At 46.1% G+C, this 15975-nt stretch overlaps 1 protein-coding gene across 1 annotated transcript in view; it reads left to right on the top strand.

Annotated features, from left to right (window-relative positions):
• Nucleotides 1-15975, top strand: part of CSMD1 (CUB and Sushi multiple domains 1) — a 669247-nt gene that overhangs the window by 605789 nt on the left and 47483 nt on the right. The window contains exons 48-49 of the mRNA XM_042982757.1: nucleotides 6328-6501; nucleotides 7917-8090. Coding sequence (XP_042838691.1) covers nucleotides 6328-6501; nucleotides 7917-8090 — 348 coding nt within the window. The remainder of the gene's footprint in view (nucleotides 1-6327; nucleotides 6502-7916; nucleotides 8091-15975) is intronic.

The raw sequence follows: 15975 nt of genomic DNA, 5'->3' as shown, positions 1-15975 counted from the left end.
TTCAGCGTTTGCATGTGTTGGGATATTAAGGTATATCTGCCAGCTGACATATGACACCCTGGGTCAGTCACTCAGAAAAGTCACCAGTAGAAGTCAGTGTGTTTTCCAAGGGCTGTGGACCGCATGGCTCCTTACAGAATGAGAAACAAATAGAGAAACACCGTAGGAAGCTACTCTAAATATTGCTCACATCCTATGAATGGATAAGGTTCCTGCTCTAAAATAGAGCATTCCAGAAAGCACGGATAGCATCCGTACAAGTGCTGGAGGAATCCAGTTCATTCGAGAACAAGTTTTCACAATATTCACTCTACCAGAAACACGTTCAGGAAAGCACCTGTGTCCTCTCAGAAATGTTAGACCACACCTGCTAAGACATGGGGTTTAGATGGATCTAGAAAGAGCTGCTTGGAGGAGCCTGTCCTGCTCTGAGTCCTGCAGTAGTGGGTGAAGCCTGCATCGCTGACCTGCCTAGTCCCCACGTGCTGGCCGTGTGGTGGGTGATCACCCTGCTGACCCCCAAGACTGCAGACAGCAGCCTGGGCTCCCCAGGGATCCCAGCCGCGTCCCAGCCCCTCCGATCCTGCCTCTGGCAAGTTTGCAGGGAACCCTTGACCCAGGGGGAATCCAAGAAACCAGGACACCCCTTCCTGGCCTCAGGGCATTCCTGTCCCCCCCCCCCCTTGTTTCCAGCTTTCAGTCTACCTTCCTACCCATCTCTTTTTAGTTAAATTTCTTGGGCAGGGCGCCAAGGTTGGTTAAGTCCGTTAAGTGTCTGACTTTGGCTCAGGTTGTGATCTCATGGTCCGTGGGTTCGAGCCCCATGTCGGGCTCTGTGCTGACAACTGGGAGCCTGGAGCCTGCTCCAGATTCCGTCGCCCTCTTACCCTGCTCCTCCCCTGCTTGCACTCTCTCTCTCTCTCTCAAAAACAAATAAACATTAAAAAAAAAAAAAAAACTTCTTGGGCAAATTTTATCCCTCCTAACCCAATTTTAGAGAAAGATTATCAAAAGACATTCTCTTTTTTTATTTGGAGCATTCTAACTGCAATATAGTAACAGTTTATGAACGAAAACAATAATGCAGCCTTCATTATATACAGAATAGCATAAACTATAAGCCAGGAATTTTCAAAGCCTGTAGCACAAAGCAATTACCTGGCAAAGGAGGTCATACATCCAGGTGGCTGTGACCTGGCCTATTCCACTGCAGCACAAATGAAATCTCGGTTGTTCTGGAAATTCTGAAGGGTCCCTATTCTATCCTTCAGTGGTCTTCATAGGCCAATAGAATGATGTTCGCTCATGGTGTAGCCTGTGGGCTCCAGAGAACCATCCGCCCGACACTGGGCAGCACCCACGCTGGCACTGAGTTCCTAATTCAGCTACTGATTCAAAACCAGTTATAAGAGTTGGGGGATTTCCCGCAGTGCAGACATGCTGATTCTGCACTTGGAGAAAAGGTAGAAAATGTAACGTTCCAGAACCGTGGAAGAAATAGATTTGGTCATTCATACTTGAAGTAAAAGGAAACTTGGCAATTCCTGTAGGAGATATTCCTATACCTATCTAGCTGGCTACAGAATTAAAGATCCCGTAGAGTGACAGTTTTTACCACTCTGCCTCGTCCCCGAGCCCTAGTCGGTGCTCTCGGGTTCCGCTTAGTGGCAGATTACTAAATTCACAGGTAGGATTGATCCAGAAATAAAGCAGCCCGCATGCTTGTCACTCCGAGATTTTCTTTCCACACTTGACTGAAAGCATTTCCAACTGATATTTCTCAAGAACTGAGTTCCTGATGTGATTCTGTTGGCTACAGAATTGCCTGTAGGAAACAGTGAGTGATCTGTGTTTAAGCGGAAGCCAAATGTTAACAAAGAACAAAGGAGCAAACAAACAACAACAACAACAACAATAAAAAGTGGGATCTAGGACCAACTATATACTCACATCGTTTTAATTAGTTGATACTTTGCTTTGAATTTCTTTTTTTTTATTTTGTAGTTAATAGATTTTCTTATCCTTTGCTATCGTTTACACTTAGCAGAATTGTAGTAGCGAAACCCATCCAAGTAGTGGAAGACGCATGAAGTAAAGAACAGTATGTACAGTTATAAGCAGATAAACGTGGATGCCCTTCCAGTAAATGGATAATGTGGTTCTATAACACCATGGTCATGTTGCCTGTTTTAGGGTCTCCAGTGTCCACTCTTGGCTGCATGTCCCGCCCTGCTCCCCCACTCCCGTGGATGCCCACACCTTCAGGCCCTTCCGAATTAGACCTCCCCATCGCTTTTTCACTCTCTGTGGTTGGATCTTATTTTCTGTGCAATCCCATGCCCTAAGAACATTGCTGGCCAGTAGGAAATCATCATTAAATTACTGTCAGATCGCCTAGCAGGTAATGGATTTGGATATGCTTTGAAAATGGAAAGGACCTCACTGTCCACTGTCACAGGGATTTAATGAGTGACATACATTTTAGCCACTGGACAGAAGCATGAAGATAATTACAAAGCATTCTATGATAGATAAAGAGAAACACTTCCTACATAGTGTATCTAACACAAAATGTGGCTACATCAAGGATAAAGAAACTCACAAAAGACATAGCACAATATTGTCATAAAGTAATAGACTCTTACATTTGAAAGAGATTTCCAAGTATATTGAGCTCAAATTCTACCTAACACAGATTCCCCCCCTGCCCATGATATTTTTACATACTGTCAACATTCTGGTTAAATACTCTTAAGTGAAATTGTGTGAATATTCTGTATTTTTGAATGGCTTATAATTGGTTTAAGACTTTGAATGTTTTAAAAACATTTTAACGCATGGGCTGGAAATTCATATAAGTGAAGGTCCGATTGGTATGTGTTAGCTTCAAATCAGGAAGTCACATGGTCTACATGTATTCAGATGAGGACGCAGAAGCAGCAGGTGATGCTATGGATTCTTCCTGTCAGGCCCTGAGCCAAAATGAAGTGCTTTGGAAGGACATCCTCTATGTCCTTTTCGTGTTGAAGACCAGATCCTCAAAAGAACTGAAATGACCACATGTCAGGGAAGAGGCGCCATTGGGAATTGTTGCTTCCACATGTGGCTGTCATCTTTTCCCTTCAATATCGAAAGTATACAGGTACCTTCCTGACCGTTAAGAGTAGCTCTGTCCCAGGTTTCCAGAAGATAGCGCAGACTCAAACTATGTGCTCTTACAAAAACTCCATTATGAAAGAGAATGTTTATTAATTTCTCAGAGTGAGTCTGGCCAGGGACGTTTGTCCAAGTCAAGGGTGAGACCAAGCAGATCCTATAAATGGTGGAGGCTTTCCCATCGCTACGCACCCCGCTTACGCATCCCAGTTGCCCTGCACCCCAAGTCCCTTCTCATGGAGTGGTGGCAGGCTTCAGAAATAACCCCCAAAGCACTTGGCATTTTTCTAGAACAACAGCCGGGAGTTAGGTGGCCCACTCCCTCTTTGAAAATTGGATTGTGTTGTTGTACATGTTTCTAGAAAGTACATGTTTTAATGGTCACCTCAAAAGTGGCTGGGATCTCTGTGGGATCTCTGTGCCAAGCCTGTGTGCTGCCCCTCGTCTGGCTCTTTTACTAGTCGTCGTCACCCGGATTGGAAAATGGCCCCATCTCCCGCCTAACAGGGTACACTTTGCATGTGATGGCCTCTCGAGTGGCAGAGGGCTTGTGGAGCCAAGGTCAGTGTTCTGTGATAACATTCCCAGCTTCAGAGGCTCATTCTTCAACCCTTGGGGCACATCCTTCCTCCTCTGAGTTCTCTGCATGCATCAGGTATCAGTTTGGGGGAGGTGATCGGGCCTCTTGCCAGGATGGACTTAATCGATCGGGCCGAATGGGAAAAACCTGTCGAGGCGACAAAGAATCGACCAAATCTAGCATGACTTTTTTGGCCCGACTTCTTATAAACGTTGTTCGAGCAGGGATACCCGGCATCGATCGGGTCTGTTCCCTCTCCGTGCTGCAAAGTCACCTTGCCGATAATACACTTAGTGCAAAACCCAGGAGGACACAGTGCCGGTAAACGCTGTCAGAAGCAGAAACATAGATTATTATTTTAAATTCTTCAGAATGATGGAGTTAGCACCAATTGTTGCATGGCAACGATTTGACAACTTTCTCCACCTTGGAGGTGGTCTGCTTTGTGTAAAGCTTTGACAGCTGTGTGCTCTATTTGGGAAATAAATGAACAGGGGGAGTCAACATCAAAACACTCTGCATGGGGGCGCCTGAGTGGCTCGGTCAGTTATGCGTGCAACTCTCGATGTCAGGTAAGGTCACGGTCTCACGTTTGTGGGATTGAGCCCCGAGTCAGGATCCAAGCTGAGCACAGAGCCTGCTTACAGTTTCAGTCTCTCTCTCTCTCTCTCTCTCTCTCTCTCTCTCCCACCCCCATCTGTGTCTCTCAAAATAAATAATTATACATTTAAAAAAATACTCTGCCTCTACTCCCGCCTGTCCCTCCCTATCCACATCAGCTTTGAGGTTTGTGTGGGTCACTCAGGAACTTGTGGTGAACGCCTTTTTCTTCGCATGCATCCCAAACCCACGTGTAACACGGATCCTTGGAATGTCAGGTACTCCTAATGCTTCCTGTTTTGTTGATTAGCCGTTCTTTGCATAGGAGAGGAAGGGAGAGGTGAGGAGGGAAGGGGCGGAGGGGACCAGGTGAGGGGAAGGAGAATGGAGCAGAAGGGAAGGGGAGAGCGTAGGAAGGCAGGTGGAGAGCGGAACAGCCACACAGAGCCCCCCTCTTCCAAGTTCCCTCTGTGCCACGTGGCACCCTGTGGTTCTTAAAGGGGAAAAAGTGTGAAGGACACTTGTTAAGGATGGGAAGGCAGACTGTGTGTGGTACCATCATGCTAGGTGTGGGGTCACTGCATTGGGATTTTCCAGTGGGGGAGAGAGGTGGCGCTCATCTGTGCTGCATTGGGAGTGGGGGTCACAGTCCCGGAGAGGAGCGGTCCTGGGCGGGGTTCCCCAAGAGGGCACATCAGGGTAAGGGGGGCTCCGGCGAACCTGACCTAGCAGTATGGTGCTGAAGGCAGGCCAGGGGGACAGACCTCACCCGGGGGTGGTGGGAGATGGAAACCCATCAGACAGTGGGGGGGTGGGGGCTTCTCACTGAACTGACCTCGCACAGTTTTTGCTAACACTGGACTTTACACGAAGGGGCATGGGGGAGAAGGCTCGGGAGCTGCCAGAAGTGCAGTCAAGCCAAGGGTCGTGGTCACACTGCCCCACCCTTCCGCTCACAGAGAACAGAGCACCCCTTACTTCCTTCTGCACACGGACGCTCTCTGTTACTGGAGCCTGTTGGACAACGTTTGCCAATTAATTACCTTCTCGCATTTCAGATTCCTTCCCGCCATCGCTTTTCACCTCTCCTTCAGTGAGAATGTCCGTCCTGATGGCACCTTCCTGCCTTTTCTTTTCCCGGCCCCACACACTTCCCACGGGCAAGCTCAGGGAGCTTCAGCTAACATCCATAATCCTGCTTCTCCTACACCTGCTCTGTCCTCAGGACATCCGTCCCCTCAATACTGGACTCTTCTTCCAAGTGACTACAAGCCAGTTCAAACCTAAGCAAATGCACATGTTTGCAACTGAACGTATTTTCTGGGGCGCCTGGGTGGCTCAGTCCGTTAAACATCTGACTCTTGATTTCGGCTCAGGTCATGATCTCGCGGTTCATGAGTTCTGGCCCCTCACTGGGCTTGACGCTGATGGTGCGGAGCCTGCTTGCAATTCTCTCTCTCTCTCTCTCTCTCTCTCTGTCCCCCCCAAATAAATAAATAACATAAAAAAAGAAATTAAGCATATTTTCTGATATTTATCTTGAAATTTCACAAACAGTTCCACGATTTCACACTGGAAACTCTCTCACACTGGAAATCCTTACCTCCCATGGTCAACATGTCACAAAACATATCAATACTAATCCCAAGTGTCTCTTCCCCTTTCCTGGCTTTTATTTGGAAAAGCGGTAACAACATAAAATCTCGGTAAGAGATACAAGTAAAGAAAATACATGGGGAAACCATAATCGGGGAAATAACTTCATTAGCAATTCCTCTGTGTTAGCAATTTCATATTTGAAATATGACTCCCACAATTGTTGAGAACAATAAATGTGACAAAGCAAAAAAATTATATAAAATGCTGTGTATAAATGGGAAAAATTCCAACACGTTATGTACTTGACAGTAAAGGTAAACAGGCTGTGAATGCAGTGCTTTCATCAGAGACTGACTCTGCAAAACGTTTATCGGTTTTACTCGTGTCTGCAGCTGGCCACTGCGGTTCCCCGGACCCGATCGTGAACGGTCACATCAGCGGAGACGGCTTCAGCTACCGAGACACTGTGGTTTATCAGTGCAATCCTGGCTTCAGGCTGGTTGGAACTTCCGTTCGAATCTGCCTGCAAGACCACAAGTGGTCCGGACAGACCCCCGTCTGTGTCCGTAAGTACAACGTGAACGCATTTCAGCGTGTGCTTCCTTTGGTCACCTTTTCTCCTGGGAGGAAGTCTTAGCACAGACGTGTGTAACCTCCAGAGTGAGACAGAATGGAGACGCGTCCCTTCACCTGTGTTGAGAGAGACGCTACGGGCAGGGCTCCTCCCTTCCTTTCCAACCCACCTCCCCCTCTGTTCCCTTCCAGCACCTCCAGAGGCTGGTCCGCAGTGAAGGTGCTCCTTAACTCCTCTCAGACAGGTAGATCCCAGGACGAGCGATGTCGTGCACTCATTTACCTGATTTCATCACAGGGTAAACAGGGTGGAAACAGAAGGAGGGCAAAGGCACGGAGTCTGTCCGCAGGTTGACTTTCCGGAGTCCCCCTGATAGCTACATACCCCTGATCTTCCGTGTTGTTTCGTATTTTTTCTTTCAACAAGAATCCAGAGTTTTGCCAGCAGTCCTTCCTTTAAAAGAAAGAGGTAGAATCTCATGGAATGATTGTCCTCAAACTTTATAACATCCAAGATAACTATCAACTAGTGTTTTTAGAAGACATTGTACTCTCTATTGCAAAATTTGTTTTACACCGATAGTCTTTTTCTCCTAGTATATTCTTTATTTTCCTGCGAATTATACAGAGGAAATGTTGCTGCGGCCATAGATAATGACAGGTATCATCTAGGAAAGTGCGGTGGTAAATGGGCAGAGTTCAGGGGCGAAAGCTTTACTTAGAAGAAAGAACCGTTGACAAGATAAACGAGGAGGAAAACACCAGTTTTATGACTGTAATGTGTTTCTTTTGAAAGGGCTTCTGAAGGATATCTTTGGGATTTGTATTGCTGTTATTTAGGGCATGACATTAATGACAGTTCACTACCTTTCTAAAGATCGCACAATGGGGACTGTCAAAGAAAATGCTGTTTGAGCATGCACACTTATTTTGCTACTTTCCTGATGTTTAAATTGATATTGGAAAAATTGATGTATATTCAGTTTATCAGCCAAGTCCCTGTAATGTTTCAAAATGAGAGTTCCACGAAACTAGCTGGTGTTCTCTAAGGGGAAGATATTCAAAACTCGTAATTGGTGTAAGAATTTTACCCCCTCTCATTGTTCACTGCTTTATTATATAGAGTTATTTGACGTTCTGTCGTGACCTAAGAATACTTAGTAAGATGAAGAAAGTTCATCTTCCAGGTGTAGGTTATTTTCCATAATTATAATAAACACATTAGGTCTGCTTATGGTTCTTTGTCACCCTTTTCCCTTCCAAGTGTAAATACAGCCTGTAAGGTATCTGACAGCCGGCTTTGAGTCCATACGTGGGCACGCCTGTAAAGGTCTTGATGAGGCGTTCCAAGGGGGGGTGACGACCTGGTTGTTTTCTGACACTGCTGTGGGCCTGTCTTCCTACGCAGCCATCACCTGCGGCCACCCCGGGAACCCTGCCCACGGCTTCACCAACGGCAGCGAGTTCAACCTGAACGACGTCGTGAACTTCACCTGCAACACGGGCTATCTGCTGCAGGGCGCCTCTCGGGCCCAGTGTCGGAGCAACGGCCAGTGGAGTAGCGCCCTGCCCACGTGTCGAGGTGGGGGTGGGGCCGGGAACGAGTTGGGGAGGGAGGGGGGAGGGAAGGGGGAGGGCTCCCGGAACGAGCCCTGCAGCCTGAGGTCAGCGGGCTGATGAACACCCCAAAGCACCCGTGTGTGTGATGCTTCAAGGGCAGGACTCCGCAGGTGCTTTCACTGCTGGGGGTCGGGCGGGGGGGGGGGGGACACAGTTGGGAGAATGATGGTGAAGACGGGCCAGGTGTTCGGTCGGAACAGTCTAGGCTCCTCTTCTGTTTCCCTTCGTCGTTACCCATTCATTCGTCTGTGCCGTGTCTTCGGACTCAGCTTCTAGACCTGGGGGTACATTTAGGAAGTTCTCAGCTTTTAAATCTCTCTCTCTCTCTCCTCCCCCCCGGCCCATTCATTTCTTCAAAAATCACCACCTAGATCTAGGCTAAGACCTGAATTTTCAAGATCTGCTGTTTTGGGGGTTTTGTATTTCTAGATGTTTGAGCTCGTATTTAAGGGTCTGTCTCCATTGCTTTCCGTGAAAACATGTCGCACGTGAAGGTGACTGGTGCTTCAGTGTGAAGGCGAGAGTTTATGGTAGTGACGCGGTACGGGAGCCAGACAACGAGTGTTCCTCTCACTGACAATCGCCCACCTCCCCACTGGGGTCCCCAGGAGGCTACATCCACATGAGACGAGAGCAGAACGGGATCCCAGCAATTTTTAAAAACAGCAATGGGAGATTTGGCTCCCAGACTGTAGAGTTCTGGTCCGAGTCTATATGCGAGTGCTGGGCCCGAGCTCCAGACGAGGCGAAGTCTCCGAATCTCCCTTCCCTCTAAACACTAGTATTAGATTCAGCCCCGCAAAGCAGGCTTCTGGTTGTGACGTGGCTGGGCGTGGGGTGGGGTCTGGCCAGCTTGAAAACTAACACGTTTACCTTATGTATTGTCATTCTTCTTATTACTATGAGTCGTGGAAGCCGGGGGCCACGGAGGAGGCCGAACAGGCTTAGAGGGCAGCTCTGAATGTGCGGACCAGCACAGAAAGCTGGCTTCCGCGTGGCATCTCGCCCCTTCGCGTTTTTGCGTTGAACGCTGGGGTGGTTTGGTACACCCCGAATGCTTCCAAACGCTGCTCCAAACACAGCCGAGGGGATCACCCTCACCTCTCGCAGGGAAGCGTGAGGGGTGCAGATCTGCAAGAAACGGGGGGGTGTGGGCAGTGGCGGGAAGACAGAGCTGTTGGCGTCTTCACTGGCTAGGCGGCCGCGGGGGTCTAGGAGATGAGGCCGCTTGAATCGCACTCTCTTCTCCACCTGGGCGACGGGAACACAGCACAGCTGCAGCCACAATTATGCACGAATGCCTGGAAAGTTCAGTCCGGTTTGTCTGGACACAGGGGCACAGCGTGATTGTGCCTTTGATGTCTTAGGGACGTCCAAACACGCCATGTTCCTGCTCCCCCAAAGCCCTTCCGTTCAACTTCGTTTAACATTTACTAAGCACGTGCTCTGTTCCAAATGCTGTGCTCTGCTCTGCCAGTAGAGAGGTGGGTAAAATCACTCATACCTTGGAGTCGATGACAACGAAGACCGGAGGTGCTCGCTAATTAGGTGGGCAGAATGTCACCCACAGCTGCTGAGACATCATCCATGTGACACGGAATATATGCTTGCCAGATGGCAGATGGGATGAACTCAGGATGATGGGATTTTCCTCGTCAAACCTTTTTTTTTGGGGGGGACTGTATTCCACTTTTCTCTAACTTCTACCAAAGAAGAGTAGTGGAAATCAAATGCTGCCATTTATTCACGGTTTTCAGGGTTTTCGATACCACGCTGAAGGTCCTTTGGAAGCCTCAGGCCCAGCGTAGCGCTGGGATATGTACTGACCTCTTCAGCATTAATTTTGCCTCTCTTTACCGTTCTCCATTTCCTCAAAAAATAGGAATGTACTTGATTTTTCAGGGGACTTTATTTTTTATAGCATAGAAAAGAAAGTTTTAAGGTTCACAGAAAAATCGAGAAGACGTAGATTTCCCAGGCATCCCTTGCCCACACGTGCACAGTGTCCCCCATTATTGACGTTCCCTACCATCCCTACCAGATGGTGCATTCGCTACAATCGGCGAATCCACAGTAACACATCTCACCACCCAGAGTCCATTCGCACCCGGGTTCACTGGTCGTGTCGTACAGTCTATGGGTTTGGACGATGCATAATGACACGTATGCACCCTGACAATGTCATACAAATAGCTGAACTGCCCTAAAAATCCTCAGTGTTCCACCTGTTCATTGTCTCTCCCCCCACTAACCCCTGGCCACTACTGATCTTTTCAGTGTCTCCATAGTTTTGCCTTTTCCAGAAGGTCACATAGTTGGAATCACACAGGGTGTAGCCTTCTCCGACGGCCTGCTCTCACTTGGTGATGTGCACTGAAGGTTCCTCCATATCTTTTCATGGCTGGACAACTCATTTCTTTCTCACGCTGAATGACGTGTCATTGTCAGCATGGACCACAGTTTATTTATCCATTACCTCCTGAAAGGCATCTTGGTCGCTTCAAGTTCTGGTGATGACAAATAAAGCTGCTATAAACATCCATATAGAGATTTTTGTGTGGACATGAGTTTTCAACTCCTTTGGATAAATACCAAGGAGTATAATTGTCAGATGTATGGTAAGAGCATATTTAATGTTGTCAGAAAGCACCACCATGTCTTCCAAAGTGGGGGGCGCCATTTTGCATTCCCTCCAGCAAAGAGTGAGAGTCACTATTGTTCCACATCCCTGTCGGTATTTTGGTGATGTCTGTATTCTGAATTTTGGACATTCTCACAGGTGGATAGTAGCTCTCCTTGTTGCTTTAATTTGCATTTCCCTGATGACGTAGGACGTGGGGCATTTCCCTGATGACCTAGGATGTGACATGATGTGGGGCATTTCCCTGATGACCTAGCATGTGGGCGTTTCCCTGATGACCTAGGATGGGGGCATTTCCCTGATGAGGTAGGATGTGGGGCATCTTTTCATGTGCTTTTTCCCGCTGTATATCTTCTTTGGGAGGCATCAGTGAAGGTCTTTGGCCCATTTTTCATATGGATTTCTTGTTTTCTTCCTAAGTTTTAAGAGCTCTTTGTCTATTTTGGATTAATAGTCCTTTATCAGTCATCTCCTTTGCTATTATTTTCTCCCACTCTGGCTTATCTTCTCATTCTCTGGGCGCTGTCTTTTGCGGTATAGAACTCTCAATTTGTGCTTCATTTTGAAAGCTGTTCCTCCCAGTACATGTGATGAAGGGGTAGGGGGATGCCTGGTAAATGCCGTCCTACAGGTGCTGAGTGGATTGGAAAACACCGGAACATCTCCAAGGTGCCTTCTGCTCATGTTTTCCTATTTTCTATCTCTTTTGTTTGTTTCCTTCATTTATGAGCTAAGAGCTACAGTCTAGTGCACAGAGTTTACATATTTATTATAAAACCAGGGAAAGCATGATTTCAAGGAGGACGGGCTCATAAAGGCGGTGAAGCCTTAGGGAAAAAACGTCGTAAAACTCAACAAGGTGAAGATAACAAGAATAGCTACTTTTGAAACAAAATCGTCAGGGATTCTTTGCACCTGTTGCAGTACAACCTGATTCTTATCTCACGTGGTTCCTTGAATAATTCCACAGAAAGGTTGGCAGGCCGTGTCTCACGCCAGCGCCCCCGTTGTGCTTGATCTCTTCTCCCCAGTTCTTGATAATATGTGCCTCTCACATGTCTGATTTGGGTAGGTCAATGGAGTGTGGAACACCAGGTGCTCCTACAACATTTAGCTAGCTCACGGTGTGAAAGAGAGACTCCACCCAGAACTTTGGAACAGAACTCCAAGTAGTCGGTGCTGAAGTGAGTCCAGACTCCATATAGATTCCTACACAGTCTGTGTCCACTGTGGGGCCACCTCATTAGGCTTAGACTCAGCCATTAACAGGACGAAGTTCTGTGCAAGTCTGTAGCATTTGTGATCAGTCAGAAAGCTCAGGGGGCGCCTGGGGAGCTCAGGCAGTTGAGCGTCCGACTTCGGCTCAGGTCATGGTCTCACGGTTCGTGGGTTCAAGTCCCACATCAGGCTCACTGCTGACAGCTTAGGGCCCGCTATGGATCCTCAGTCTCCCTCTCTCTCTACCCCTCCCCTGCTTGCATGCTCTCTGTCTCAAAAATAAGTAAACACTTTAGAAAATAAATAAATAAAAAGGGAAGTTCACATCCAGGACACTAGCTGTAATGCCATACCCTGTCTTTGCAAACGGGATTAGGAAAGTAAAAGAAGGTGTGTTTTTTTGTTTGTAGTTCTACCTTTTCTGGAAGAAAGATATAATACATGATATGGTTGCAGGTTTCCTGAGGAAGAATGAAAACAAATGTCTCACACCTATTTTAAGAATCAGATTATGCACATGGTCCTGGAGGTCCAAGTTCCTACATGAAAACATTCTTGGAGCTCTGTCTCCTAAATTCCAAACCTCAAAGGTCCGGTCAGTTCCGTGAGAATACCAAGTCTGACAAATTTTCAGTATCATTCACTTAGTATTTCCTTTCGTAATGTATTAATGTTTGTCTTGTGTGCAAACCTTAGACGTTTTTTCCTTTCTTATCAGAAAATTCTAAATTCAGAGAGATAAAATATAGTCCCTATGTGATTACACACGTGAAGATAAAATTAAGAAAATATGGGGTTAGTGAAATTTCTGTTATACTTAGAGAGGAATAAAAAAAAAGTCAATAATAAAAAAAATTAACTAAAGAGGCACCTGGGTGGCTCAGTCAACCAAGCGTCTGACTCATAGGTTCATCTCAGGTCATGGTCTCATGGTTCCTGAGCTCTACCCCCATGTCAGGCTCTGTGCTGACAGCGTGGAGCCTGCTTGGAACTCTCTCTGTCTCTCCCCAAAATAAATAAATAAAGCTTTAAAATACAATATAATAAAATCACTAAAGAACCATGATGCATATGATTGCACTTAGGTCAATTAAAAATTATATATAATCACATGTTCTCAAAATTTTTAAATGGCACCATTTGCAAATTAAGGGAAATGTAAGAACCAATCCCATGTCTGTGGCTTTATTTAACACACCCCTTCTGTGGGTCTACGGACCCGGGGCAGCCCGGAGTAGCTGTTGAAAGCAGGGCCCGGGGGCCCAGGTAATGTACAGCAGGTTCTCTCCAAGAGCAGGAAGAACAGGGACAGGGGGCAGGCAGGCCCCCAGCAGCTGTGCTTAGATTTCTACTTGCAGAGTATTTTCTGGGGGCGGAAGGGGAATGAGGTCTAGATTTTTCAGCATGTGACTCGGCATTGCCTGTGCCCGAACAGGGCTGTGTGGCTGAGCTCTCGAACTCACTCATCTTGGATATGTCAGTCCAGGGTCTGCGGTCAGTGGTCACCTTCACATCAGTTTCCTTACATGAACACTCAGGGAAGCGTGCCCTCGTCATGGGTTTCTGTGAGTTCTGCATAAACCGGGGCTTGTGAAACTTCGCCCAGTGCCCAGCAAACAGGAGGGTCCTCTGTTCTTCCCACCAGGACCACATGCCTCTGAGATGTATATTCACTCAGGAAAGTCAGGCAATCGATTGTAATCAATGATAATTAATTAGTGTTTACTTTGTAGCAAACCTGAATGTCTGAATTGCAATTCACTTCATCTTTATCAGGTATTGATAAAAATGAAAACATAACTTTCATGTATTTGAAAAACAGTCATGAATTGTTCTTGTTTTGTTTTGTTGGGTTTTTTTTGCTATTTTTCTGTGACCAGTAATCCCATTTTTAAAACTTGGAATCATTCAGTTAGTGAACAAGTCCAAAAATATTTGTCTTATACAATATACTGAATATTACATAGTTATTTTATCCTTGTCCTCTACACTTCGTGTAATTCTTTCTGTTGAAAACATTTTTAAAACATAATACACAGAACTCAAACCATTATGAGTGCTTTTTTTAAAAAAAAATGTAGTGAACTAATTCTTACTCCTTCCTAACACCAACGAATTTAAATTTGCTATGCTTAAGTTACAAGGCATTATTTTCTTGTTTTCCTGTTCATGGTCAGGTTTTTATGAGGCATAAAAGAAAATGGAAGAAGCAGGAGTGAAGACCAAAAAGAAATGTAAACACAGATTTTCAGACAAAAAAAAAAAAAATCAAAAAAATAGAAGACGGTTCCTCCCTCCCTTCTTTCCTCCCTCCTTCCTTCCTCCCTCCTTCCTTCCTCCCTCCTTCCTTCCTCCCTCCTTCCTTCCTCCCTCCTTCCTTCCTCCCTCCTTCCTTCCTCCCTCCTTCCTACTTCCTTCCTTCTTTCCTCCCTTCCTTCCTTCTTTCCTCCCTTCCTTCCTTCTTTCCTCCCTTCCTTCCTTCCTCCTTCCTTCCTTCCTTCCTTCCTTCCTTCCTTCCTTCCTTCCTTCCCCCCTCCTTCCTTTGATTGTAAATCACTGATACCACAGGAAGTGAAGTTCAGAAGTCATCAGGGCCACCCTGAGTATCCTTCTGCCTCACTCAGTAGACTAAATTGAGAGCTTGGGACTCATGTCCTGTGTTGCATGGACAGCTGTCATTGAGAGAAAGTCATCTCTTACCACCGGGTTTGATCTATCACTGAGCCCCTAGGGCAAAGGGCAGTCAGAATCTCCTGTGACCACTGTGCTTGGCAGTAGATTCAGAATTTTTATTGGAACAATTTCCTTTACATCTTACCTGGTATACTCTGCTGAGGATTTTTTGGAAGTGAAACGTCAGAAAAAATAAAAAGGAATAAGCATTATATACAGTAAAACCTTGGTTTGCAAGCATCATTCATTCCAGTATTTGTAATCCAAAGCCCTGGTATATCAAAGTGATTTCAAGAACCATTGGCTCAGTTGTGATCATGTGACATTGGGCGTCACATCCTACTCGTATTACAAGACATCGCTGCTTTATCAAGTTGAAATGTATTAGAAATGTTTGCTCGTCTTGCAAATGCTCGCAGAACAAGTTACTCACAATCCAAGGTTTTACCATATTCACTGTTTGCCAGTTGGTGTGTGATTTGGTGAATTTCAGTAAAACAATTTTTGTTTTTGTTTTTTTGTTTTTTGTTTTTCTGAGAGAGAGGGAGAGTGCGTGTGAGCAGGGGAGGGGGCAGAGGAAGAGAGAACTCCAAGCAGGCCCCATGCCTGCCCCAGTGCAGAGCCCAACCGGGCTTGATCTCTCATGACCATGAATTCATGACCTGAGCCAAAATCAAGATTCGGAGGCTTAACCGACTGAGCCACCCAAGCGCCCCTAAAAAAAAATTCTTAATGAAAATGGAGAAACGGCATAGTAACTTTATATTCTAATGTTATGCATCAATTCTACGTGGAATCCTCACTATGTTTTCCATGTTCCTGAGTGAGGCAGGGGCTGGACTGTAGCAACGATACATGATCCTTTTCAAGAACTGGACTAAGCTTTGAACAAGTGCCCAGTCTACCCACAGAATTAAAGTTTCTGTGCTCCCTGCGCGATTCCTATGCAATTTGGACACGGTTGCTTCTGTGTGGCTTTCGTTAAGGAGCACCCTAACATAAGGGCTCTCTCTGCCAGATTTCAAGCTCACATCTGACTTGTTAGAATAGCTGTCCAGAAATAAAACTTGCTTAAAATGTAAACTTAAGGAAGCTACCTGAAAAAAAATACCCTCCATTTTTTTATTTAAGAATCACTTTTCAACATATTTTTAAGGTTGGATGTGAAACCTTGGTATCGTGGTGAAGTACGGTCAGAAGCGTACCAAAGACACCCATAAATGTGTATGAGTTTACAAGCACGAATAGAACCTAAAACCAATTGCGACGTAGATAATGGAATTGTTTATTGTCAAGCCCGTAGCTTTTGAGTCTT

Source organism: Panthera tigris, chromosome B1 (assembly GCF_018350195.1).
Source record: "Panthera tigris isolate Pti1 chromosome B1, P.tigris_Pti1_mat1.1, whole genome shotgun sequence".
Taxonomy (NCBI): Eukaryota; Metazoa; Chordata; class Mammalia; order Carnivora; family Felidae; genus Panthera; species Panthera tigris.
Note: the sequence above shows the minus strand (reverse complement) of the source record. Positions and strands in the feature narration are given on the sequence as shown.